We start from the raw sequence: 25,232 nt of genomic DNA on the forward strand, positions 1-25,232 counted from the left end.
ACAGACACTAGTACCATGTTTTATGTGAGAAGAAAATACTTTGTTACTAGGGAATGAATCCAATGGCCACATCCCCAGCCCCTTTAAAAATTTATTTTGAGACAGGGTCTCATTTAAGTTGCTTAGGTGGCTTTAAACTTGCATTCCTCCTGCTTTGGTCTCCTGAGCTGCTGGGATCACAGGCATGTGCCACTGTGCCCAGCAGAAAATAAACTTTTACTATATTATTGGAGGAAGGAAATGGCAGTGTGTTTTTCGGTGTAAAATATGGGATACCTAACCTCTCTTCTTTCATAGTAGAAAATCAATAGAAGATCAGCCAAAGAACTTGAAAGTGGTACCTACGGAAAGTAAAAGTTGGGGACTGCAAAAACTAATTTTTGTTGTCAAAACTACTTGATGTTTTACATCATAAGATGGAAAGAGTTATTAAAAAGAAAGACCTGTTATGTATCCTCTAACATAACCTTGTAGTCTCCACAGACGTTACAATTACATTCACAATGCAGTTAACGTCAGAGATGAAATAGTTTCTCAGCAGTGAAAACAACAGAGAAAAACAACAAAGGTCAATTACTATTAAAATTTTTTTCAAGGTATTGCTGAAATTATTTTGAATTTTGCTGCACTGAATCTAGCTAGTGCTAGGGCTTACTGGTCTTTCACTAGTCATCTTGAAATTCAACTGGATATTAGTGTTGACTAGTTTGGACAAAAATGAGAATAGAATTTTCTGTGTTTTGAGCAGGGAGATCAAGATAATAAGAAATCACTTGAAAAAAGAAAAGATCACTCATTTTTGAAAGATCTCATACTAGGATAGTTAGTTAGTTATTTTCTGTAAGCCCTGGAATATTAGGACTAAAGATATGGTTCTGGAAATTTCTCTGGAGATAGCTGAAGTCAATGTAGATAAACTCCAAGAGAAGAAGTCAAAGATAAAAAAGTAAATGCCAGGGCTGGGATTGTGGCTCAGTGGTAGAGCGCCCGCCTAGCATGTGTGAGGCCCTGGGTTTGATCCTCAGCACGACATAAAAATAAATAAAATAAAGATAGTGTGTCCAAGTACTACTAAAAAATAATTATAATAATTGTATTAAAAAAAGTAAATGCCTACAAATGAAACTTCACCTGGCATTTGTAGTTTGAAGCTGGTTGAAGAAAAAAAGAAAAGAGTTCACAAAGAAATTAAAATATCACTACAAAAGACAAAGTAAATATATGTGAAACATTAGTCAACACTGTCCTCCTTTCATGTTCTGTAAACATTGATTGTCAGCACAAGAACTGGAAAGAACGCAAGAACTGGAAAGAACGTGCATACATCTTTTGTTTAGAATTCGAAAAGAAACAAAGTGACCACTGGAAAACAGAAATACACAGAATTTCCCCAAGGCCAGGAATTTAATGATCACTGTTGGAAGTGTACACTAACTTGCAAGTAAAAGTATCTCATTTAGGGATGGGGCTATGTCTCAATCCAGAGAGTGCAAAAGCCTGAGGCCCTGGGTTCAATCCCTAGCAACACACACACACACAACAAACAAACAAACAAAAAAACCCCAAACAACAACAAAAAATTTGTCTCATTTAAAGTATAGCTCCAGCTGGGTGCAGTGGTGCATGCCTGTAATCCCCCTGGGTCAGAAGGCTGAGGCAGGAAGTTCACCAATTCAAAACCAGCCTCAGCAACTGTAAAGTGCTAAGCAACTCAGTGAGACCCTGTCTCAAAATACAAAATAGGGCTGGGGATGTGGCTCAGTGGTTGAGTGTCCCTGAGTTCAATCCCTGGTATCCCCTGCCCCCCCCCCAAAAAAGTATAGCTCCAAATTTAAGGTTATGTTTTTTTTTTTTTTTTATTGGTTAAGGTTATGTTGTTATGTTAATAATTTTCTAAGGCTAAAAGAAAGAAATATTGTGTAATAAATTTTAAAAATCCTAGCAATATGACAGTAAAATAAGACCCCAGAAGATAATGCAGATGATGACCAAGTAGAAAAATCATCAGGGCTCATAGACACTGAAAGGAGAATGGAGCTTAGCAGAGGCTGGGAGGGATGGGGAGAGGGTGATCAATGGGTACTAAGTTACAATTAAATAGGACTAAGAAGTTCTGCTATGCTATTGCCCAGAATAGTAACTACAGATAAGGATAAAGTAGCTTATATTTTAAAAAAGATAAATAAAAGGATTTTAAATGCGGTATTCACTATAAAGAAATGATAAAGGTTTGAAGAGATAGATGTTTACCAGGATTAGAACATTAAATAATGTGTTATATGTGGAAACATCAAATGGCACCTCAAAAATCTGTATGGATTGCTGGGCACGGTGGCTCAGGCCTGTAATTCCAGCGGCTCAGCAGGCTAAGGTAGAAGGATCACAAGTTCAAAACCAGCCTCAGCAAAAGCAAGACACTAGTCAAGTCAGTGAGACCTTCTCTAAATAAAATACAAAACAGGGCTGGGATGTGGCTTAGTGGTGGAGTGCCCCTGAGTTCAAGCCTCAGTACCAAACAAATAAATAAATAAATCTATATGATACTTACGTATCAGTTAAAAAAAAAATGGTTGACCATTAAAAAAAAATGTAAATGATGTTATAGGGAACAGCCTTCACTGTTACCCTTGTCTTTTTATTTAAAAAGCTATAATCAATTTACACAGTATGATAGTTGCAAAACCACAGGAATAGCAAAGATAACAGATGTATATATGTTAATTAACAAGATGTTTATAGTCTTGAGATGGCAAACTCAATGCAATATAGGCGTTCACATCAATAATATGCTCTTAAAATTAATATACTTTATGAAAAGAAAAAGCTTTAATGTCACTACAAACAATTTTTTTTTTTTTTTTTTTTTTAGTACCAGGTATTGAACCCAGGGTGCTTCACCACTCAGCCACATCCCCAGCCTATTTTATTTTATTTTTTTGAGACAGAGTCTCCCTAAGTTGCATGGAGCCTCATTAAGTTGCTGAGGCTGGCTTTGAACTTGAAATCCTTCTGCCTCAGCCTCCTGAGCCACTGGGATTACAGGCATATGCCACCATGCCTGGCTTCATTAAAAATTTTTAAGTACAAAAAAGCCCTCTCCCCCAAAATATCAGGGCACTTAAAGATTAGGAAAAATATAAACTATAAAACACTAAAAAAATATACCCCCAAAGGGAATTAATAGGAAAAATTACTGGTTTGATACTGATATTTAGATAAGTTCTTGCTACATGCTGAATAATAGATGCAGTTTTTCTTAGTTTGTTAATTCAGGACTTAAAATGCCATGTTTATCCTTTTTTCACTTTCTCATTTAAGTGTTCAGTAAGACAAATATTTCTTGTATTTGCTTAGAAATCTTTTTTAGATTTACTATGCCAAAATGGCCCTTGTTACTAATGCAAGACATGCTGTTTTCTTTTAATATCTAATGATAACTGAGTTAAAGTTGAATGTTTTTAAACAGCTGACACTGAGACTTACAATATATGTCTTATAATCATAATTCATATCATTTTTTTCTCACATAACTTAGTTGACATGAAAAACAGTATGCTGGACTTCTTTAATTTTAAGATACTATGGGGACAAAGACATATGATCAATTTAATCAAAGGTCTTGGGGGGGGGGGAATCCAAGAAATAATGCTACAATAATATATACAAAAGTGAATCAAGATACATTCCTATTTCAAAAATACCAAAATGTGGGCTGGAATGTAGTTCAGTGGCAAAGTATGTGCCTCATATGTGTGAAAGTCCTGGGTTCAATCCCCAGTTCCTAAAAGGAAGACCAAAAAAAAAAAAAAAAAAGTTAAAATATAAAACTATTTATATCTTAGAGGAATATAGTGTAATGTAACCCAATTTTTAAAAAAGATATTCATTTGGTGCCCTACAGTTCTCAACATTTTACACAAGCCAAGTGGTAGGCTAGACTCTTCAAATATGTCAATGCCAAGAAAGAATGAAAAAGAGTGTGAGTGAGGGGTGGGGGGAGAGGGAGGGAGGGAGGTGGGGAGTGTTCTAGACTAGAGTTGAATCCTTCCTTTATTAGATTCAAAATATACCACCTCCCACAAGAGCTATAAAGGACATTTTGGTGGTAATTGAGAAATTTGAATATAATGTGCAATGTTAAATTTCTTGAAAGTGATGATATTGTGATTATGGAAGAAAGATATTTAGGGGGAACATATAATTATATTTGCATATCTCAAATGATTTAATAAATGTATATGTGAGATACACATATCCTTGTCTGCTATGTATGTGTACATGTGTGCATGTACATATTTAGAGAAAGAATGAATACAAGTGAAAGAAAGCAAATGTGCCAAAAGTTAATGACAACTGAAAAAATCATTTAGAAATGAATAATGAATGAATCACAACCATTCTGGATCTTCTTTTGTTCTATTTCCTCTTACTATGAACTCATCTTATTTTCCCTCACTTAAATATGGCTACAACTTGCCACCTCTTGCATAATACTGTAATCTTTTATAAAAAAAATTCCACCTACCTTGCATGATTTCCTAAGATTATTTTGTTACTATATTGTGGGTATGTATATATCACACACACACATATATATATGTAATCCTCAAATGCTACAGGTAGAATTACAACAAATTTTACATTTTCTAGGTATCTCACCTAGATTATTCACTTGGAAAGAAAATATAAATTCATTTTAACACTGGCCTGAGAAAAACAATTAAGAAGTCTGTTCCCATAATTCCTATAATGACTCCATAAAGAGAACACCTATTCTGATTATTGTTTTTTATTATCTGTTATTATTCTTTCTTTTTCTGGGGGGTGGCTGGGTATTGAACTCATGGTCAATCAGCCACTGAGCCACATCCCTACCCCTATTTTATATTTTATTCAGACACTGAATTCCTTAGTGCCTCTCCGTTGCTAAGGCTGGCTTTGAACTGGCGATCATCATGTCTCAGCCTCCCAAACTGCTAGGATTACAGGTGTGTGCCACCATGTCCAGCCTATTCTCCTCATTAATATAAAGACTTGAGTGTTGATTAAAATGAAGAAGATCTGATGCACTATTATAAATGGCTATCTGCTCATTATATACTCACTGCAGATTACCCTATCAATTTTTATTCTCGTAAGAATTGAGTCACCCATTTTCTTAAAATGGCCTTATAATCTGTTAAAGATCTTAGGTGCACTAAAAAATTTAAAAGAACTTCTAATCTCTATTGGAGGTATTAAGCAGCAATTTTTAACACTATTATAATTTTATTTAAAGGACTTTTATATTCAAAGGACTTTTACTTATTCAACAGATATAAAGTGCTTATATCGAATCACAGACTGTCTAAGGCCTTCAGATTCACGATGAAAAGAGGTATGTTCTCACCCCCACGGAGCTTATACCTCACGGAAAATAAGCTCTTCCAAAAATAATTCCAAAATTATAATAATGATGTAAAGGGAACTTAAAGACATTTTGGCTAAGTTCAGATAAGAATCACACAAGGCTGGAGCTCAGGATGTTGTTTGGCAGTAGAGTACTTGCCTGGCATGTTCCAGGGCCTGGGTTCAATTCTGTTTCAGGTAGAAAAAGAATCATGGAAGGCTTTGCTGAGTATGAACACTTGAGGTGCTGAAAGGCACAGGAGAAGGAAAACAGAAGTAGGTGCTCCGAGAGGCCTGAGATGTTGGGGAAAGTAAACAACCTCATGTTTGTTTCATTTAATCTTTCATGGTGAAAGCAGTTGGTTGGGAGAAACCTCTACTAAATGTTCTCTTTGCTTCTAGTCTCCAAATCACGAAATTGGATTTACATGCACAGATCACTCTTTTAATACAGTACCTTTTTTAATATTTTAAGAATCTGTATCACATGGAACTTATCAGGGTGTGTACACTTTCTGTTACTGCAACAAACACCTGAGATAAACAGCTTACAAATGGAAAGGTTTATTTTGGCTCACAGTTTTGGAGGTTCCAGTCCATGACTGGGCTGACATTGCTTTTAGGCAACTGAAGGGCAGAGAATAGTAGGTCATGATAGGAGTGTGTGTCAGAGCAAAACTGTTCACTTTGTGGCAGGAAGTATGGGAGAGAGAAATAAACTGGAGTTCAATAGTCCTCTTCCAGGACACACATGAATGACTTAGACCTCCCACTAGGCCCCACTTAAAAACATTTCCATCACCTCTCAAGAGTAACAAGCTTGGGACCAAATCTTTAATATCTAGGCATTCGAAAGGACATTCCAGATCTAAATTATAGCACAGTGTATGCAGATATATCTAGTCACTCTTATGAAATAATGATGATATTAAAAGACAAAAAAAATTTTTTTAAATATCCTTTTTGCTCCCCCTATAAACGCTATCTCAGCCTGGTTTCTTACATTTGACTGGTTTGTGAAATAAAAAAGTTCAAGGCTGAGGGAAGACTGACCAATAATCCAGAATATTTAATATACTTCAAATTTAAGCTCATCAATCCTTTTATCACTCTTCTCCAATTTCATCATTATATGTCACTTTTTTCTGCTGGGAATTTTCTTCCATTTTTACTGATTAAGAACTCATTATCTTGAGAAAGTCTCCTGGTTAACCGAACATTCGTGTATTTACTATCTTTACATCTGTTATTCTGGTGCTTTGTAAATATGCTCAAGGAAGGGTATACATTATGTCTCCATGATTACACTGCTGACAGATTTACTGATTGAGCCCCTTTATTTTAAGAAAATTAGCAGAAAGAATAAACTGTCCCCAATCGATTATAATTTCTTATCTACTCTTAAGTACCAGTTAAGAAGATTAAAAGCCTGAGGAAGAGATGTGAGAGGGAAAAAACTCTATAAAAATTTGCCAACAGAGTGTATTCTCTATAGAACACAGTACAGAGCAATGGTTCTTAAGGTGTGGTATGGGGACTCCAGGGATTCAAAGGATACTTTCTGTAAATCTGTAAGACCAAACTATTCTCATAATGCTAAGAAGTTATTTGACTTTTTACTTATTTTCTAACAAGTATCCAAGCATCATTTTCTAAAGGCAATAAGACAATGATGATATTACTGTTCTGGCAGCTAATGGCATATGTTGGCATTTTTGTGTTTTCTAGAATTTTTTAAGGTAAATTCTTAGGACTTTCAATAACTTTTTAGACTGTACAGGGGAGAAAATCATGCTAAGTGAAATAAGCAAGGCTCGGAAAATCAACAGTCAAATGTTTTTTCTCATATGTGGAAGCTAAAGCAAAATAAGGGAAAGAAGGCAGCCGGGGAGGAGATTGGTAGAGCAGGAGAATAAGAGGGCACGAGGTTGGAGGGGAGAGAAATATGGAATGAATCTACAACAGAATTATGTTTTTTAATTTTTTTGTAGTTGTGCATGGACAACTTCATTTTATATGTTTATTTTATATGTTTACTTTTATGTGGTGCTGAAGATTGAACCCAGAGCCTCACACATGCTAGGCAAGTGCTCTGCCACTGAGCTATAGCCCCAGACCCAGAATTATGTTTTATAGATATAAAAATGTACCAAAGGGAATACTCGTTTATGTATACGTAAAAAGTACCAATCAAAAATAAACAAAGGAGTGAAGGGAAGCTCAGTTAAGTAGAGGAGGGAGAAAAGGGGAATGGAGAAAGGGAGAAAAGGGAGAGGAAATGGGAACTGAAAGCAAATTCCTTATATGTATAATTTTGTCAAAAAGAAACCCAAATACTATGTATAATTATAATGCTTGAATGAAAGAAAAACTTGAGAACTCTTGGTATACATTGAGCAATACAAGGCAGAGAGTGCTATACTTTAAACCAAAACTTTTTTTTGCTTTAGCCGGGTGTGGCGGTGCAAGCCTGTAATACCAGCCACTCAGGAGGCTGAGGCAGGACTATCAGTTCAAAACCAGCCTCAGTGAGACCCTGTCTCTACATAAAATACAAAATAGGGCTGGGGATGTGGCTCAGTGGTGGAGTTCCTCTGAGTTTAATGCCCAGTACCAAAAAACAACAACAAAACCTTCCTGTTTTAAAAGAAGTAATTTCCCCCATTTTCCTTCATGTTTTCTACCAACCGACCTACTCTACCCTGCATAAATGGTTGCCACTGCATAACAGCCTGTTTTTTTTCAGTCCAAAAATTGGCTTATAACTTTTCAACACATAATTATAGCATGGTATAATACTGTTCCTCATGCCACTTAAAAGGTAAACAGAGCAGCAGTGCATTCACCAGTGTTATATGGATGCACGTTTGTCTTCTTCAGCCCATGTGCATTGTCAGTATTTATTTCCCAAAGTGGAACTGGTGTGGTTTTGTTTAGAGTGCTGCAGCACTAACCATAAACACATCGAATAAGAGTGGCACTGAGGACTGGGGTGGGCATTTGTGTCAGATAATAAAACCAATGATAGTGGCACAGAGTCTTCAGACAGAGTTAATTCTGTAAGTCCATACTTCACAGAATCATAGTAAATTTTCCCAAGTGTAATATTTTGACTAGTAGTCACAAATCAATAACTAATGTTCACTTAACTGTCATGAAGAAATGATGTGCACCAATTTGGACTATTCAGTTTTAACATATATTCACAACTATTACATGCATCCTCATCTTTTACCAAAGACAGTTTAGTAATAAATGATTTTTAAGTAATACTGGCACAATTTTTAAGTTTCACATAACGGTTGCACCCTGCTTTGGGGGAAAATTTTGGCATAAAATCAGCTCAACAATTATGCAGTGAAATATGGTTAACAAAACTCTTCTAACATTTGAAGATGTGAAAGAATTATACATAGGTAGCAGACTGATTACTTAGAGCACTCTAGAAAAATGTCTTAGGACAAAGTGTGTTTCTATACATTTTGTTGCTGACTAGAAAATTTCATTCCAGATAATAAATAAGAATTCTCATTAAACTGTGTTCTGAACCACTAATGGTTCCACTTGAATCACAGGGAAATACCTTTGATAGTGCCTCTCTCTAAAACATCTCTTAAACGCCTCCAGTACTTATTTTTCAGCAGATTAAGAATACTGTGCTTATGAGCCAAAGTTACAGGCTCAAAGTTACCTTTGACCTGTTCTCTAAGGGTAGGGGACTTCTGGTACTTGTTTCAAAGTCTCTCATGTACCTACTAAGGGGGCCTGGGTGACACACTAATAATGTAGCACAGGCAAAAATTTGTTTTATTGGAGTAACAAAGTACGTGTTTTGTCATTTCAAAAGCTGTGTTCATCCAAATAATTTTAAATACTTTTAAAGAGTTAAATATAAAACTATTTCTGTGTAATCAGGATTTGCAGGTTTTAGGTACATGTTTGGAACAATATCAATGGCAGAAAAAGATCCAATTTAATAAGGCATTCAGACAGTCCCTTGGAAATCAGTGAACTGGAGTCAAATTTCAATTATTCATGGTAACTGGAGACAAAGACTTATCAACTAACCTGCACAAATAATCGAAAAAAACCATTATTCTAAGCAATTTCTACTTAGAGGAAATCTTTCAAAGAAAATAAGCACATGGACTGTACACTTGTCCTCTAAGTTAGTGCTAACAGTGGCTATGAGTGAGGTCATATAGGATAAGGTAAGTAAGTAAAGTAGGAAGGAAGAAAAAAGTCCAAACAAAACAAAACACCCACACAACGCATAAGCTAGCTCATCATTCCACCAAATAGCTAATGGAAATGAATTTTCCATTTGGCTTTACAGAAATGAATTCTGTTCTCAATATTATTCTCTTTCAAGCATATCCAGTTTTAATTCTTCTTAAAAAAAAATCTTAAAATGAAAGAAATTTTGCAATACATACAGCAGGTACCAATACTTAAGTCTCAAGATTTCTTTTTTGGTAAACAATTCTTTAGATATAAATAACCACTTAAATTGAAAAGGAATGTACCTAACCAGGCACTGTCTTAATTTCATTAAAAAACATAATTAAATTAACTCTGACACCTAGTGGCAAGAAAGAACATCTTTCTTTTATGATGCTACCTGAAATATACCTTCCGAAATCAAACCAATGGACTCTAAAACCAAAGACACCTCTAAATTCCCACAAAAGACTATCCATTTAATCTATTTAAGAACTATCCATTAACCTGAAAGAAAGAAAAAAAACCTTCACTACAAAACAAAAACAAAACTTGTTTGCAGATGTAAAACTGGCTACAAAATCTTTTCCTGGAGGTGGGAGTGGGAGTTGGTACTAAAGGGACTCTTCAGAAAATGTCTGAAATGATAAATTTGTAACCTTAAAAGACCAAAAAAACGAGAACTGCTTAAAAAATTAAGCATGCAGCTGAATATATCACTTGAAAGAGATTATTACTGATTAATAAACTGTGGAATGTGTTCAACTCTTGTTCTCTAAGATGGGCTGTCCCTCCCCCCTTAAGAATGTTCTAACTTTAAAACAGTAAAATGACTAACAAATAAGCTAACAAAACCCACAGTTTTCCTCTACATTTATAATGAAACACAACTGTGAACACTTCAAGCTTCACAGAGCCATTGTCTGGCTGAATAGCTCAATTCAATCAAATGTTCTGTTCAATTTCCAGACACCATGTGCATACAGTGTAAATTTGGATCAAACACCAGTCTGTAAAAATCTGAAGAAATATTTAAGATTCTAAACAAAATTCTAGGATGAAATGTTTTGAAAATCAGGGACAATAAATTTTGAAATATCTATTTTCAACTGAAGAAATTTTCCATCCTGCAGACTGGCATGATTGAACTGCTGTGTTGACTACGAAAAAATTGGCCATCAGTGTGAATATTTACAAGCTTTCTTTTAAAAATATTATTTCCTTTGAAAAATGCGATTATAACCAATTCAGACTGGAGGCCTAAGCCTAAAATATGGCATATTGATTAATAAGAAATGCTTATACACAACACATTTACAAAATGTCTTTGTCCTCTTAAAAACAATCCCAAGCAGATATAGCTTCTACACAGAATCGGCTTGCAATCACTTCAAAATGTCCACCTCCTTCAATTTCCTGACCACTTAAAGATAAATTCGCTGAAAGGAAGCAAAATATCTGACTGAACTAAGACATTCATCAAATCTTCAGTCAAGTCACTGGGGTGAAATAAAATTCCAATGGCAAATTTTTTGTTTTAAAATATCCTGGACAGAACAACTGTGATTTTAAAGTATAAATAAACCTCTCCTAAAGCTGGAGGGTGGACTTAAAGCACCAGTTTAAAAATGAATTGCAAAAGAGTGGGGGGGGGGCTGTCAAAGGGCAAGTTACTTCACTTCGGAGGGGAAGTGTCAGGGTGAGGAGGGGCCAGAATGGTCATTTCCCAGGGCTCTACTTTAGTGGTCAAGCAGGACGTTTGGGTTAAAGCCACGAAAACACGTTCCAATTTTTCACTATCTCTACCGGGGTTTGGGGAGAATCGACGACCCCTACTTCATCTTCATCTTTGAGTGATTGGGGGGAACAATACCTTCGTTATTCTTGCAAGACAAACCAAGTCTGGCTGGGATCAGCCCACTTTTGAGTTTTGCCTGCCAACTCGGGCCAGGGGTTGGGAGGCGGTATATAAGAGACAGGAAACAAGACCCCTGGGGGGGTCCACGCTCCGGCCAGATACGTGGAAAGCCCAACTCCACTTCACCCGCGGTCCCGCTTCCCGACTAGGGGCCAAGTTCTCTCGGGAAGTAGCCCCCGATCCCGCAGCCACGGCGCAATCAGGAACGAGCCCACTCCCGCTGACGGACGCCAAGACACAGTTCGAGACGGGGAGGGGCGAGCTCCGGGATCTCGCACAGGCTGGGGCTCCAGGAAGGCTCCCTCCCCGGGAACGCAATCCCCGCGCCTCCCCTCCACAGAACTCAGCCCAGAGGAGAGGGCGGCCGGGTCCCCAGGGGCCTCACCAGACGAAGCTGGCTAATTTCGTCGTAGGACATAAAGCTGAGGATGTTCTCGATAGCTACGATGGGCAGCGCCACCAGAGTGTTGTTTTGAGGCAGCTGGTCCGGAGCCAGCGCCGGCACTGGGGGTGCCTGGGACCCCGGCTGCGGAGGCTGTGGCGGAGGCGGTGGGAGCTGTCGCTGAGCAGAGCCGGCGGCCGAAGAGGAGCTGCCGTCGCCGTGGCCGCCGCCTCCTTCCTCAGCCATCCGCTCCTCCGACGCCGCCGCCATCTTGGGAGTTTGATTCCTTCCCCCACTGTAAGGGGAACGGGGATACTTCCGGCGCGTCACTTCCTCCTCCTGCAACCACGGGGAGGGGGCACCTTGGGGAGAGGGAGGAGCTCTGGGGTGACAGGCTTGGTGTTTGTTCAAGTGGAAATGAGGAAAGAGCTGGAAAACCTCAAGAAAGGTGGTCGTCCTAGACTCTTTTATCTAAGATTGGAAACCACTTGAGAGCAAGGGAATCCTAGCTATTAAAATGAACTTCACTGGTACAGTTTTCTTGAAGAATTTCCTCACAGAAGACAATAAAAATATTGATAATAAAAATAATAATATAGTTAGAATATTACCATTTTCCCAGAATCATGGTAATAAATTGATTTAGGCAAACAAAAAAGAATAAAATTATCGGTAAAACTACTGCAAAGACGAGCCTTAAAAAATGTTCAGTGAAAGAAGACAAGCACAAAGGACCATTTATTATATAATTCCATTTAAATGAAGTAGCTGAAGACTTAAAAGAAAAGATTAGTATTTGCCACAGGTCTGGAGAAGTATGGAAGAGAAACAACGGTAATGTGTGCACAGTATATTTTTGGATGAAATGGAATTTATAGTGGTGATGGTTGCACAACTTGTTAATATACTAAAAATAATGAATTGTATAATTTAAGATAATGAATTTTTATTGATTAAAAAATAAATGACAGTGCAATACATTACAATTCTTATTACATGTATACAGCACAATTTTTCATATCTCTGGTTGTATATAAAGTATGTTGACACCAATTCGTGTCTTCATGCATGTACTTTGGATAATGATAACTATCCATTCCACCATCCTTGTTAATCCCCTGCCTCCTCCCTTTCCCTCCCATCCCTCTGCTCTATCTAGAATTTATCTATTCCCCCCATGCTCCCCCTCCTTGCCCCACCATGAGTCAGCCTCCTTATATCAGAGAAAATATTAGGCATTTGTTTTTTGGGGATTGGCTAACTTTACTTAGCATTATCTTCTCCAATGCTAACCATTTACCTGAAATGCCATGATTTTATTCTCTTTTATTGCTGAGTAAAATTCCATTGTGTCTATATGCCACACTTTTTTTATCCATTCATCCACTGAAGGGCATCTGTGTTGGTTCCACAGTTTAGCTATTGTGAATTGTGCTGCTATAAACATTGATGTGGCTGTGCCCCTGTAGTATGCTGTTTTTAAGTCTTTTGGGTATAGATTGAGGAGAGGGATAGCTGGGTCAAGTGGTGGTTCCATTCCCAGATTTCCAAAGAATCTCCATACTGCTTTCCATATTGGCTGCACCAATTTGCGGTTCCACCAGTAAATGAGTGTACCCTTTTCCCCACATCCTCACCAACACTTATTGTTGTTTGTCTTCATAATAGCTACCATGAATTTTTATTATATACTAATTATTTTCCAGCAAAACAATTAATTTTAGGCTAGAATTATCAAAAAATGCTAAAACTAGAAGAAAAAGTGATGATGAACATAATGTTTAGTGTCTCAAAATAACTCCACACACCATACTTCCAAAAGCACTATACAGATTTAATGCAATTCCAATCAGAATTCCAATGACATTCCTCATAGAAACAGAAAAAGCAATCATGAAATTCATCTGGAAAAATAAGAGACCCAGAATAGCTAAAGCAATCCTTAGCAGGAAGAGTGAAGCAGGTGGCATCACTATACCAGACCTTAAACTATACTACAGAGCAATAGTAACAAAACCAGCATGGTATTGGCACAAAACAGACTGGTAGACCAATAGTATAGAATAGAGGACACAGAGATTAACCCACAAAACTACAATTATCTTATATTAGAAAAATCTGCCAAGAACATGCATTGGAGAAAAAATAGCCTTTTCAACAAATGGTGCTGGGAAAACTAGAAATCCATATGCAACAAAATGAGATTAAACCCCTATCTCTCACCATGCACAAAACTTAACTCAAAATGGATCAAGGACTTAGGAATACAACCAGAGACCCTGCATTGAATAGAAGAAAAAGTAGGCCCTAATCTCCATCATGTGAGATTAGACCCAAACTTCCTTAATGAGACTCCTGTGACACAAGAATTAAAATCAAGAATCAATAAATGAGATGGACTCAAACTAAAAAGTTTCTTCTCAGCAAAAGAAACAATCTGTGAGGTGAATAGAGAGCCTACATTTGGAAGCAAATCTTTAACCCCACAACAAATCAGAGCACTAATCACTAGGGTATAAAAAGAACTCAAAAAACTAAACACCCCCTCCCCCCAAAAAACCCAAATAACCCAATCAATAAATGGGCCAAGGATCTGAACAGACACTTCTCATAAGATGATGTATAATCAATCAACAAATACATGAAAAAAATGTTCATCATCACTAGCAATTAGAGAAATGCAAATTAAAACCGCTCTAAGATTTCATCTCACTCCAGGCAGAATGGCAGCTATTATGCATATAAACAACAATAAGTGTTGGTGAGGATGTGGGGAAAAAGGTACACTCATACACTGCTGGTAGGACTGCAAATTGGTGCAGCAAATATGGAAAGCAGTATGGAGATTTCTTGGAAAATTGGGAATAGAACCAACATTTGACCCAGCTGTCCCTCTCCTCAATCTATACCCAAAAGTCTTAAAAACAGCATGCTACAGGGGCACAGCCACATCAATGTTTATAGCAGCACAATTCACAATAGCTAAACTTTGGAACCAACCTAGATGCCTTTCAATAGATGAATGGCTAAAGAAAATACAGCATTTATACACAATGGAATTTTACTCAGCAATAAAAGAGAATAAAATCATGGCATTTGCAGGTAAATGGATGGAGTTAGAGAAGATAATGCTAAGTGAAGTTAGCCAATCACCAAAAACTAAGTGCTGAATGTTTTCTTTGATTTAAGGAGGGTGATTCATAGTGGGATAGGGAGCAGAAACATGGGAGGAACAGATGAACTCTAGATAGGGCAGAGGGGTTGGAGGGGAAGGGAGAGGGCATAGGGTGATTAATAATGGTGGAAAGTGATGATCCTTATTATCCAAAGTACATGTATGAAGACACAAATTGGTGTGAATATGCTATGTTTACAACAGAGAGATGAAAAATTGTGCTCTATTTATGTAATAAGAATTGTAATGCATTCTGCTGTCATATATAAATAAAAAACTTACATAAAAATAACTCCACACATTATATATTAATTACAAAGATGAAAAATGTTTACAATAGAGAAATTTAATAGACACTGTTATAGCAAAATGACCAAGACTAAAATCACAAGTTATGGGAAGAACTGACATGTTATTCTCATCTTAAAATGAGAATAACACAACTTAATGTAATATTCCTGCACAATAATGCATAATCTGTAGTTGAGGTAGACAAATCTAGATTACTGGCTCATGTTCTTCAAAAAAAATGTCATGAAACACAAAGACTAAGAAATTGTCTCAGATTAAAAGGACATAGCAATTAAATCAATGGTGATCTTGGATTGGTTCCTGGTGTGGGGGAAAATAGCTATAAAGGATGTTATGTCAATTGACTTTAATATTTAATCATCAGATTTTTCTGATTTGGGCCTGGCATGGCGAACCATGCTGTAACCTTGGCCATTTAGCGAGACCCTGTTTCAAAAATATAAAGGGCTGAAGGGCTGGGGCTGTAGCTCAGTGGTAGAGCGCTTGCCTTGCACACATGAGGCACTGGGTTTGATCCTCCGCACCACATAAAATAAATTAATAAAAAAATAAAGATATTGTGTCCATCCATAACTAAAAAAATATTTTTAAAAAAATATATAAAGGGCTGAGGCTTTAGCTCAGTGATAGAGTACCCCTGGGTTCAGTCCACAGTACTGAAAAATAAATCTGATTTGGATAATTATATTGTGTTTTTTTAAGGCAATGTCCTTGTTCCTAAGAAATACATATTGAAGTATCTAGGGAAAAAAGAGAATGATATCTCTATTTACTCTCAAATTGTTCAAATAGAATGAGATTAATAAGGCAAATATAGCAAGAGGTGAGAATATGTGAACTTGGGTGCAGAGCAAATTTGAATGTCCTTGCCCTATTTTTTAATTATTTCAGAATAAAAAAATTCAAAGTTTGCTTAATATTTCCACAACTTTGTATCCTCATAATACCATATGACAAAGATAAAGGTACCTAAATTACCAAATTTTGAAGCTTTCTGTTCCTTGGTTCTTGCTGAGAGCCATAGCCAAGTAGGAATGACGCATGGCAATTTCTTTGTCAGCCTACCCAATGTTGCTTAGAGGGAGGACTCTCCATTGTGGAAATGGGCTTGCCTTGGACCCAGGTCATTTGCAGTGACATTGCATGAATGTTTGAGAAAGGTGACCCTGTTCAAGGACCAGGGTGGATCCGGGTTTAGGGAGGATCCTGCTGGATTAGGGTGGGTCCAGGTTTAGGGTGTATCCTGCTGGGAATAGGGAGTATCCTGCTGCCTCAGGTGCCCGCCCGCTCCTTGAGTTCTGGTGGGATTCAGAGAGTATTTTGGGATGCAGAGCCCAGTGGAAGTGTGGATTTTTCCCAGAACAGGTGTGTAGAGTGCTGGTGAGAGTTCGGGAATAAAGACTTGCTGTTTGAATCTACAAGGCTGTGAGTGGCTCATGATTTTGTGCCCAGCCAGACACAGCCAGCAGGTTCTGGGTCTTCATCTTAAAGTATCCAATTGTCCTTTCTTTTCCAGCTTTGTTTTGGAATCTAATTGTTGCGCCATAGGTATGAAAACTGCAGAAAAAGCTAAGCATGACTAACAGTTAAGGGAAAGCTAATATGGAGATAACTAAAGTGAGGAAATTAATTGGAAGTATTGTTGGTGGTGAGCTTGTCAGATTGAACTTTCCCTATTCACTGGGCATGTAAACAGTTAGTCATTTTACCTATGATTGTTGCAAAACTTTTGAACTTGTGTGTGTGTGTGTGTGTGTGTGTGTGTGTGTGGTGGAAGAGTACTGGGGATCCAATCCAGGAGTGCTTTACCATTGAGCTATGCCCCAGTCCTTTTTTTTTTTTGACACAGAGTCTCACTAGGTTGCTAACACCTTTAGCCTTGAACTTGCTGTCCTTCTGTCTCAGTCTCCCGAGTAGCTGGGATCACAAGCATATGCCACCATACCCCGCTGATTATTTCTTTGATTCTCCTATGCTGGGGTTTGTAATAGTCCATTTTTCATTACTATAAAAAATTCCTGAGGTTGAATAATGTGTAAAGAAAAGAATTTTATTTGGCTCCAGTTTTGGAGGCCAAAGGTCCAAGACAGGGCTACTTTATTCATTTAACCTCTGGTGAGGGTCCCTTGGCTGTGTCACATCATGGTGAATGGCATCATGGTAGGAACACTTGGGAGAGGGAAACATAACATGATGATATTGGAAGCCCCAAAACAGGAAGGGACCAGTCTTGATCTTTTTATAAAAACTCACACTCCTAGAAATTAACTGGGTATCATGAGAACTACTTAATCCCTTTCAAGGGTAGTGCCCCCAATGGCCGAATCACCTTCCAGTAGACTCCATTTCTTAAAGGTTCTACCACCTTACAATGTCACTGCAATGAGGATCAAGCTTCCAATAGAGGAATCCTTGATGGATATACTCAAACCATACCCAACTATAGCAGAGTGGTTTTGCATTCAATATATGCTTTGTGTCTAACGGTTCCTGAGATGTTTGCATATTTATAATATGTTAGTTTTATCTCCCCTAATAGATTGTAATTTCACTTTTCTACTTAGGTTGTTGCTATCTCTTCAGAGAACCTATTATATTTATTGTAAATTGAATTCATTTTCTACCTTGCTTTATTAAAATTAGATGCTTTCGTGATACGTTAGATTGAACTAGAATGTCTATAAATGGAACCATATTGTAAATAGATTGTGGGGACTCTCAATTAAAGAAAGTCCTTTTAAACGTGAATCATTATTATTTAATTTAATTCATCTATTTTGTAAATCCAATCACTACATGCAGTTGTTTGTTTGAAGTGGTCTTGTGAAAAAGCATTCCTACTCCCTTATCTCTCCATGGGTGGCCAACTAGTTAACATCTAGATCTCTTAATATAAATAACAGAGTACAACTATGGGAACAATTTAAACCAGTTCCTGCCAGTCAGCTCATTCAAATTGTTCTCTGTTTATATATACTGGATCTCTACCCTTGTATTTCCTATACTTTTTTAATAAAGAGAATTTCAAAGCAAATGGCTGCTTTGTTTCAGTTATTAAAATCAATGCTTGTTTTAGATATGCTTTCCAACCAAAACAAATATTTCTAACTATAATAAATATTTGAGCCCTTAGGAGGAGTTCTGAGTTCCAATTGTAGTTGTATGCCAGCAAACTACTGCAAGACAGCAGTTTCAAGTATGGCTAGGCACATACTTCTTAAGGTGTATGTGTTTCTAGTTTTATATTGGTAAAAGAGAATAAATACGATTACCTTCTTTTATCTCACTCAGTTAGTATAAAGATTAACTGAGGCAGCAAAGGTGTAGAATCTTCAATTCCTCTGATTAAAAGTGTTAAAGCTAATATACTGTAGTGCAGATAATATGTCATCCTGGTTCCCCTATCCTTTGCTTCCTGATCCACATGTGTATTAAGGAGCTGGGTGTGTTGGGTAGGATGAGAAGTGATCTAATTTATTCGATGACACCTCTACAAGAAGAAGAGCTTTATATATGTAAAAGAGGAAACTAAAACCAGACATTGTTTTTTTCTGTTTGTTAGCAGATTTGTAATATATTCAGAAAGAATGAGTGATGAGCTCATATCCTAAACAATAAGAGGCTCAGAGTTTCTGTGGATTATAATTACCTACATTTTAAAAGACCCATATTTTGACCAGATGAGAAGTTTACTATCATGGCTAATGTCTAAAATTCTCTCTCTCTCTCTCTCTCTCTCTATATATATATATATATAAAACCATGTTGTAAATAGATTGTGGGAACTCTCATAAATATCCACATATATATATATATATATGAGGATATTTTATATATATATATATAAAATTAAATTTGAAGCTTTGATTCCAGAGAAAGTTGTTCATTAAACTTTTAATTCAGTGTCTATTGGCTGCTAAATGAGTAAAATACAAGAAAGATGCTAAGAAATAAATGTTTCTCATCCTCAGGAGATTGTGAGTCTGACAACACTATAAGTCACCATGAGGATCCACTGAGTTGATCCCCATGTCCTGGCAAGATTGATTGGTATCTCTTTTATTCCCTCAAGTGAAGTCTTCCTAAAATTGTATATTCAGAAAGAAAAGCTTAATTTCCTGGGCTGTTCTTTAGAAGAAGTGATTTAGCTAGCAGTGTTCTCAGCCCTAAGAAAGGTGTGTAAACACAAATTACAGGAACATATAAGTAGAAGCAGTTAATTCTGTTTTGAAAAATTAGGAAACATTTCACAGAGGAGGTTATAGTTGACCTTGACCTAGAATAATGGTGCTGTGGGATCTATGTTAGCTTTCGGTTACTGTGACAAAATACCCAAGATAACCAACTTAAAAAGAGAAAAGATTTATTTTGATTCATGGTTCCAGGGTTTTCCATCCACAGACCCTTGGCTTTGAGCCTGTGGTGGAAATGTGTTTCAGAACAAAATTGCTTACCTCATGGAGGTTAGGAAGCAAGGAGAGAGACTGGAAGAGACCAGCGCCTCAATATTCCCTTCAAGGGCATGCCCTCAATGACCTAACTTCCTTCCACTAGGTCCCACCTCTTAAAAAGTTTCCACTACTTCCAAATAGCACCAAAGGCTGGCAAGCAGGCCTTTTACAATGAGCCATTGAGGGATATTTAATATCCAAACTATAACAGGATCCTAGCAGAGGATCCTAGCAGGGGCTTTCTTTCTTTCTCGATATATATATGAACACAATACCTTTATTTATTTATTTTCATGTGGTGCTGAGGATCCAACCCAGTGCCTCACACATGCACTGGGATAGAGAGTTTAAATGGTTAAGGCAAGCACTTTACCACTGAGCTAAAACTCCAGCCCCAGAGGCTTTCTTAATTAAAAGGCAAAGATGGACATGCAGACATTTCAAACAAAATAACAGTGTAAATGGCATAAATGATATAAACATTCAGATTTGGGAGAAGTGAATGTATGCTCAGGATTTTGGACTTTAATTTTGCAAGCCACAGTGGTTGTTTTTGCTTTCATGCTTTTTAAAAAAAGCTGTGACAATTATCAATTCATTGCCTTTGAGATCTAAATTCACCCTTGTTGTCTGCTTTGTGAAAATACATTTGGGCCCTTGAAATAGTTCCCCTTTATTAGCTAGCATAGTGTTAAGCCGTGTCAGTAGGGGGCTCCGGAGAGACATTGTAGGAAGGAAAGATCTTGCTTCCTAGTTCCTATATGCTTGACTGGCAGGCTTTTACAGCACAAGGGCGTGTGGGCGGTTTCTTGGGCAGTGCCTCCTGCACTGCATGGCAGTCAGCAGTAGCCACTGGCCAGCAAGTGCCCTTGCATCTCCTCCTCCCTTGCATGGTGTTGTGATGAGACTCCTCCCCATGAAGTTTTCCTTGAGGTACTGGAGGAGATTTCCAGCAAGTTCTGCCAGCACAGTGCCGCAGTGACTTCTCTGCCATGTAGCGTGCCCTCCGACAAGGTCTGGGACTCACTCAGCCCTGCAGGAACTTCTTCCTTGGGTGCTGTATCCCAGCTCAAAGGATATGGCTGCTCCTTATATTTGCTCTTCCTATATTCTTCAGAGGTCTCTTCTTATTAGTTCATCACTCATTGCTTCAATCCCTTGCTACAGTTAATAAATCTTTATAGTAAGCTTTTCCTGTTCAAATTACTGTATTATTTCTTTCTCTTGTTTGGACCCAGATTTATTTGGTTAGGAAATCTTTTTTCTTTTTAGCAAAAAAATAATCTTAAGAACTCTACTATATAGAACAGATAAGTGCAGATCGCTATTGGGTGGAAGGCCCAAGCCTTACCTCATTCAGCCTTTTTTTTTTTTCCCTCTCTAAGGGTGCTTCTCAAAACCCCAGGGCTCTATAGAACACTTGAAAATTGTTACTATGGACAATTTGGAGCCATTTAGTGGAGGAGCTTGGTCAGTTCTGTGTTTTAGAAAAATCATTCTAGTAAGGATGGAAAGACTCTCCTGGAAAGTAGAGTTGGTGGTTAGGGATATCAGTTAGGAAGTTAGTATATAGTACTCAAAGAAAAAGAAGACTTTGGGCCTGAATTAGAACAGGAAAAAGAGGGATTAATGGAGAGTTTTAAAATGTTAAAATTGGGCTGTGTGTAACTCAATGGTATAGCATATATTTAACATGTATGAGGCTCTGCGTTCAGTCCCCAACACCCCCCGCCCACACACACACACACACATACATGTTAAAATGGACAGAACTAAAAGAAATTGACAGTACTTAATACTCACTGGATGTTGAGGATAGGATATTAGAAGAATATAAAGCTGACACTGCTATGGAAACTGAGCAGTGGGATAACTAGATGTGCCACTCCAGAGGTGGGGGTTGCAGGGAAAGGAGCAGACTGGGTGTGAGAGCAGAAAAAAAAATGAGCTTGATTTTGGGCATATTGGGGTTAAGTGTCTGTGAAGCTTCTGTTTAAAGAGAATTATAGTAATAGCTCCAATTTATTGAATGTTTATCAGTCCATTTTGTGCTGCTATAATGGAATACCCAAGACTAGGTGATTTATGAAAAACAGAGACCTATTTCTTAAAGTTCTAAGAACATTTTAATGGAGGAGAGTGAGAGATGACAAATTGACAGATCCAGGGCATTTGGATATTTGAATCTCAATATCCCGATTTAGTTTCAGATCAATGTGGCATGATCTGCCCCTGTCTCCTATTACTAAAGTTTGGTCTACCACGCGGCCTGCGCAGTGGTTTCATTAATGAGGTTCTGGCATTCAGTTAGTTAGAAGAGATCAAAATAAAACACACAGACAGTACCTTATTTTAATGCTAGGTCCAAGACGGCTCGCCTCTTTGTTTCCCTCCTCAAGCCGCTCAGCAGGGCAGCGAGGATTACTCTGGGCTAACAGGAGAGAGAGAGAGAGAGAGCGAACACGCCGGGGAGTAGCCTTTTATTTGGGGGGACAAGAGATTCAGGGGAGAATTCCATCCAATGAAGGTTGAGGGGGGGGCTGCACTCCAAGGTCAGGGTCAGTGATTGGGTCTCCAGGGTCAGTGGTTACGCACACCCCCACACGGATGGGCTCTCTCATCAGGAAAGGGTCGGGATAACTCCGACACAGCCAGAGTGCCTCAGGCCCTTAACGGGAGTCACCCAATCACGTGTCAGAATGGCTCCCCACAGTTTGGTATTTCTCAACACTGTGGAAACTTGTAGAAGCATCTGGAGTGCTCATTTAAAATTATGGTTTTCAGGCCCTACTCAAGATCTATTATATTGGAAACTCTGAGAATCTCTGTTATAAATAAGCCCCAAACTTGTTCTTTAGGCATTCTACAGCATCTGAATTTCTGGTTTTATATGTTCTTCACCTCCCCCACAATCAGTGAGGAAGCCCTTGTTTTTAGATTGCATAATTTTGTACTCAAGTTCATAGTAACATGAGAACTCAGATTTTCTGAGTAGTTAACTAATAGTTAACTATTTAAGAACTTTTTTTAACAACCATTTTCTTCTTGCTTTCAGGCACTGGCCTCTACTTCAGTGATTTTTATGAAGCTTTGTGGGGATAAATAAGTCTAAATGTTTTTGATAAATAAGTGTTTGATTTCTTTTTCTCTCTAAATTTGGGTTCGTACTTCTTAAGAACTTGAACTTGACTCATTTGTCTTTGTATTCCTCAAGTATGTGGCATGGTACATTGGCATAGTTGATGCTTCCGAATATCTAGTGAATTAGCTAAAGTGATGATGGCACACAGTGGGGCGTGTTTGGATTTATTAGTCATTGGTCTGGAATGGAATGGGGATGGGTGTTCAGCTCTTCAGCAATGGCAGATGCAGCAGCAGCACCTTCCATCGTCACAGGTTGGGCAGTGATAGAGGAGCTGTCAGCAGTGTAAGCGACAGATGATCTATAGTCTGAAAGATATTATTCCCCAAGTTAAATTCTTCTAATCGACACAGCCTCAGGATCACAAGTGTTTCTGATTTAAGACTCACTAGACACTACTGCCTGTGGAGTTTTTGTAAAAATCGTGGTCCTGGAGATAATAAATCTCATTAAAAAATTCTTTATTTTTTTTCTTGCTTTCATCTAAATGTGACATAAGGGTTTGGGGTTCTAAGCCATAAATAATAGACCAAAATGAATCTGCAGCTTTAAAGTGAAGATAAGCCTGCAAATAGCATTTCCAATATCTTTCCTGTCCATTGGTCATTGTCCTGTACTCCCTGGAGGGGGCTTGTTTTAAGACATCAGTATTGTAAGCAGGTGCAACAGGAGCACACGAGAGCCAGATTAGGATGTGAAAGCAGAGTCAAGCAAAGCCAATTCATCACATGTCACAATAGGAGATGCCAAGAGCTGAAGGGTGGATTGCAGAACTGGAGCCATGGAATGAGACAAGTGATCGGAGAAAATGAAATGACCAGGGCTGTAGACCTGAGGTGTCTGAAATATTTCTGAATGAAAAACGGGGCTCTGGAGTTTACAACTGTGGCTCACATGTGCATATAGATTAGAGAAGGGAGGCCTTTAAAGAGCTAGATGCACACCCTCCTGCTCAGCTTCTGAGCTTCTTGAGACATTGTCATCTCTGAAAGAAAGAAGCAACTGTCACCTTTGAAAATAAAATTTGTATTCTTACCTACTTCCTTCTTCAATCATTGCCCTCTCCCCAATGTATCATTGCAATCACTTTAATACTGCTTAAAAAATTTAGTTTCCTTCTTTCTGACTCCAGGTTGCATAAACAATATCTTGGTCTACTCTCTACCTGTAATTCACTGAGTAACCCAGGTCAGGCTCCAGATTTCTTTTCTGTTACCATGCATTACTTGAGAACATTGCTACCTTGTGAGATTTTGCAAGAACTAGGTCGAGGCTTTTAATAAGAGGGAATAAGGAGGAATGAGAAACATGTACTTATGGGAGCAAATCAATTGGTGGACTGAAAATTACATTGACTCTTTTAAGTTACAATGACGTCATTTGTTGCCCTAAATTAGTGGTTGTTAACTCATCTGTGCTTATTAAAAGATTCTTGGGTACCTCCCTGGAGATTTGGATTCAGTGCATCTGGTTGGGGTGGGTCCAGGGAACTTATCTTGAATGTCAAGAAATTCTTATGTACCAGAAGTTCTGGAAAATTGTCTTCAAGTTGAATAGTGGCCTCCAAATCTGAGAAAATACATCATTTTGTTTGGTACAAAATTTTTCTTATAAAAATTTATGAATCAGCATGAAAGAAAAATTTAAAAACATAAGTTCCCTATATTTCTGCCATTCTAATATAGATGTTTCCCTTTTCTGCAATTCTTTATGTGCTAAACTCATATTTTACATATTTGTAATATATAAATTTAGATTCTGCTTTTTAAAAACACAACATACCAGAAACATTTTCCCCTTGATATCATATAAGGTTGGTAACTTAGTCCATTCAGGCTGTTATAACTAACGTACCATAAACTGGGTGGTTTATAAACAACAGAAACTTGTTGCTCATAGTTTCAGAGGCTCAAAATTCCAAGATCAAGATGTCAGCAGATTCAGGGTCTGGGGACAGCTTATTCTATTTCATAGATGATGCTGTCTTTCTGTGTTCTCACACAGTGAAAAGGACAAATGAGTTCTCTTGGGCCCCTTTTATAAGACTACTAATGCTGCTCATGAGAGCTCTACCCTCATGACCTAATTACCTCTTAAAGCTCCCAAATACTTAATACTTTGAAGATTAGGCTTCAACATATGACTTTTTTTTAAGAGAGAATTTTTAATATTTATTTTTTTAGTTTTCGGCGGACACAACATCTTTGTTTGTATGTGGTGCTGAGGATCGAACCCGGACCACA

The 25,232-nt window shown here is 37.7% G+C and overlaps 1 protein-coding gene across 1 annotated transcript in view; it reads right to left on the reverse strand.

The window, feature by feature from the left end:
• FBXO28 (F-box protein 28) overlaps positions 1 to 12,218 on the reverse strand; it is a 32,314-nt gene extending 20,096 nt beyond the window's left edge. The window contains exon 1 of the mRNA XM_081299126.1: positions 11,913 to 12,218. Within this exon, the coding sequence (XP_081155252.1) occupies positions 11,913 to 12,179 (267 nt within the window). The 5' untranslated portion in view covers positions 12,180 to 12,218. The remainder of the gene's footprint in view (positions 1 to 11,912) is intronic.
• Between the last annotated feature and the right edge of the window lie 13,014 nt (positions 12,219 to 25,232).

Source organism: Spermophilus citellus (assembly GCF_964194105.1).
Source record: "Spermophilus citellus genome assembly, chromosome: 6".
Lineage (NCBI taxonomy): Eukaryota > Metazoa > Chordata > Mammalia > Rodentia > Sciuridae > Spermophilus > Spermophilus citellus.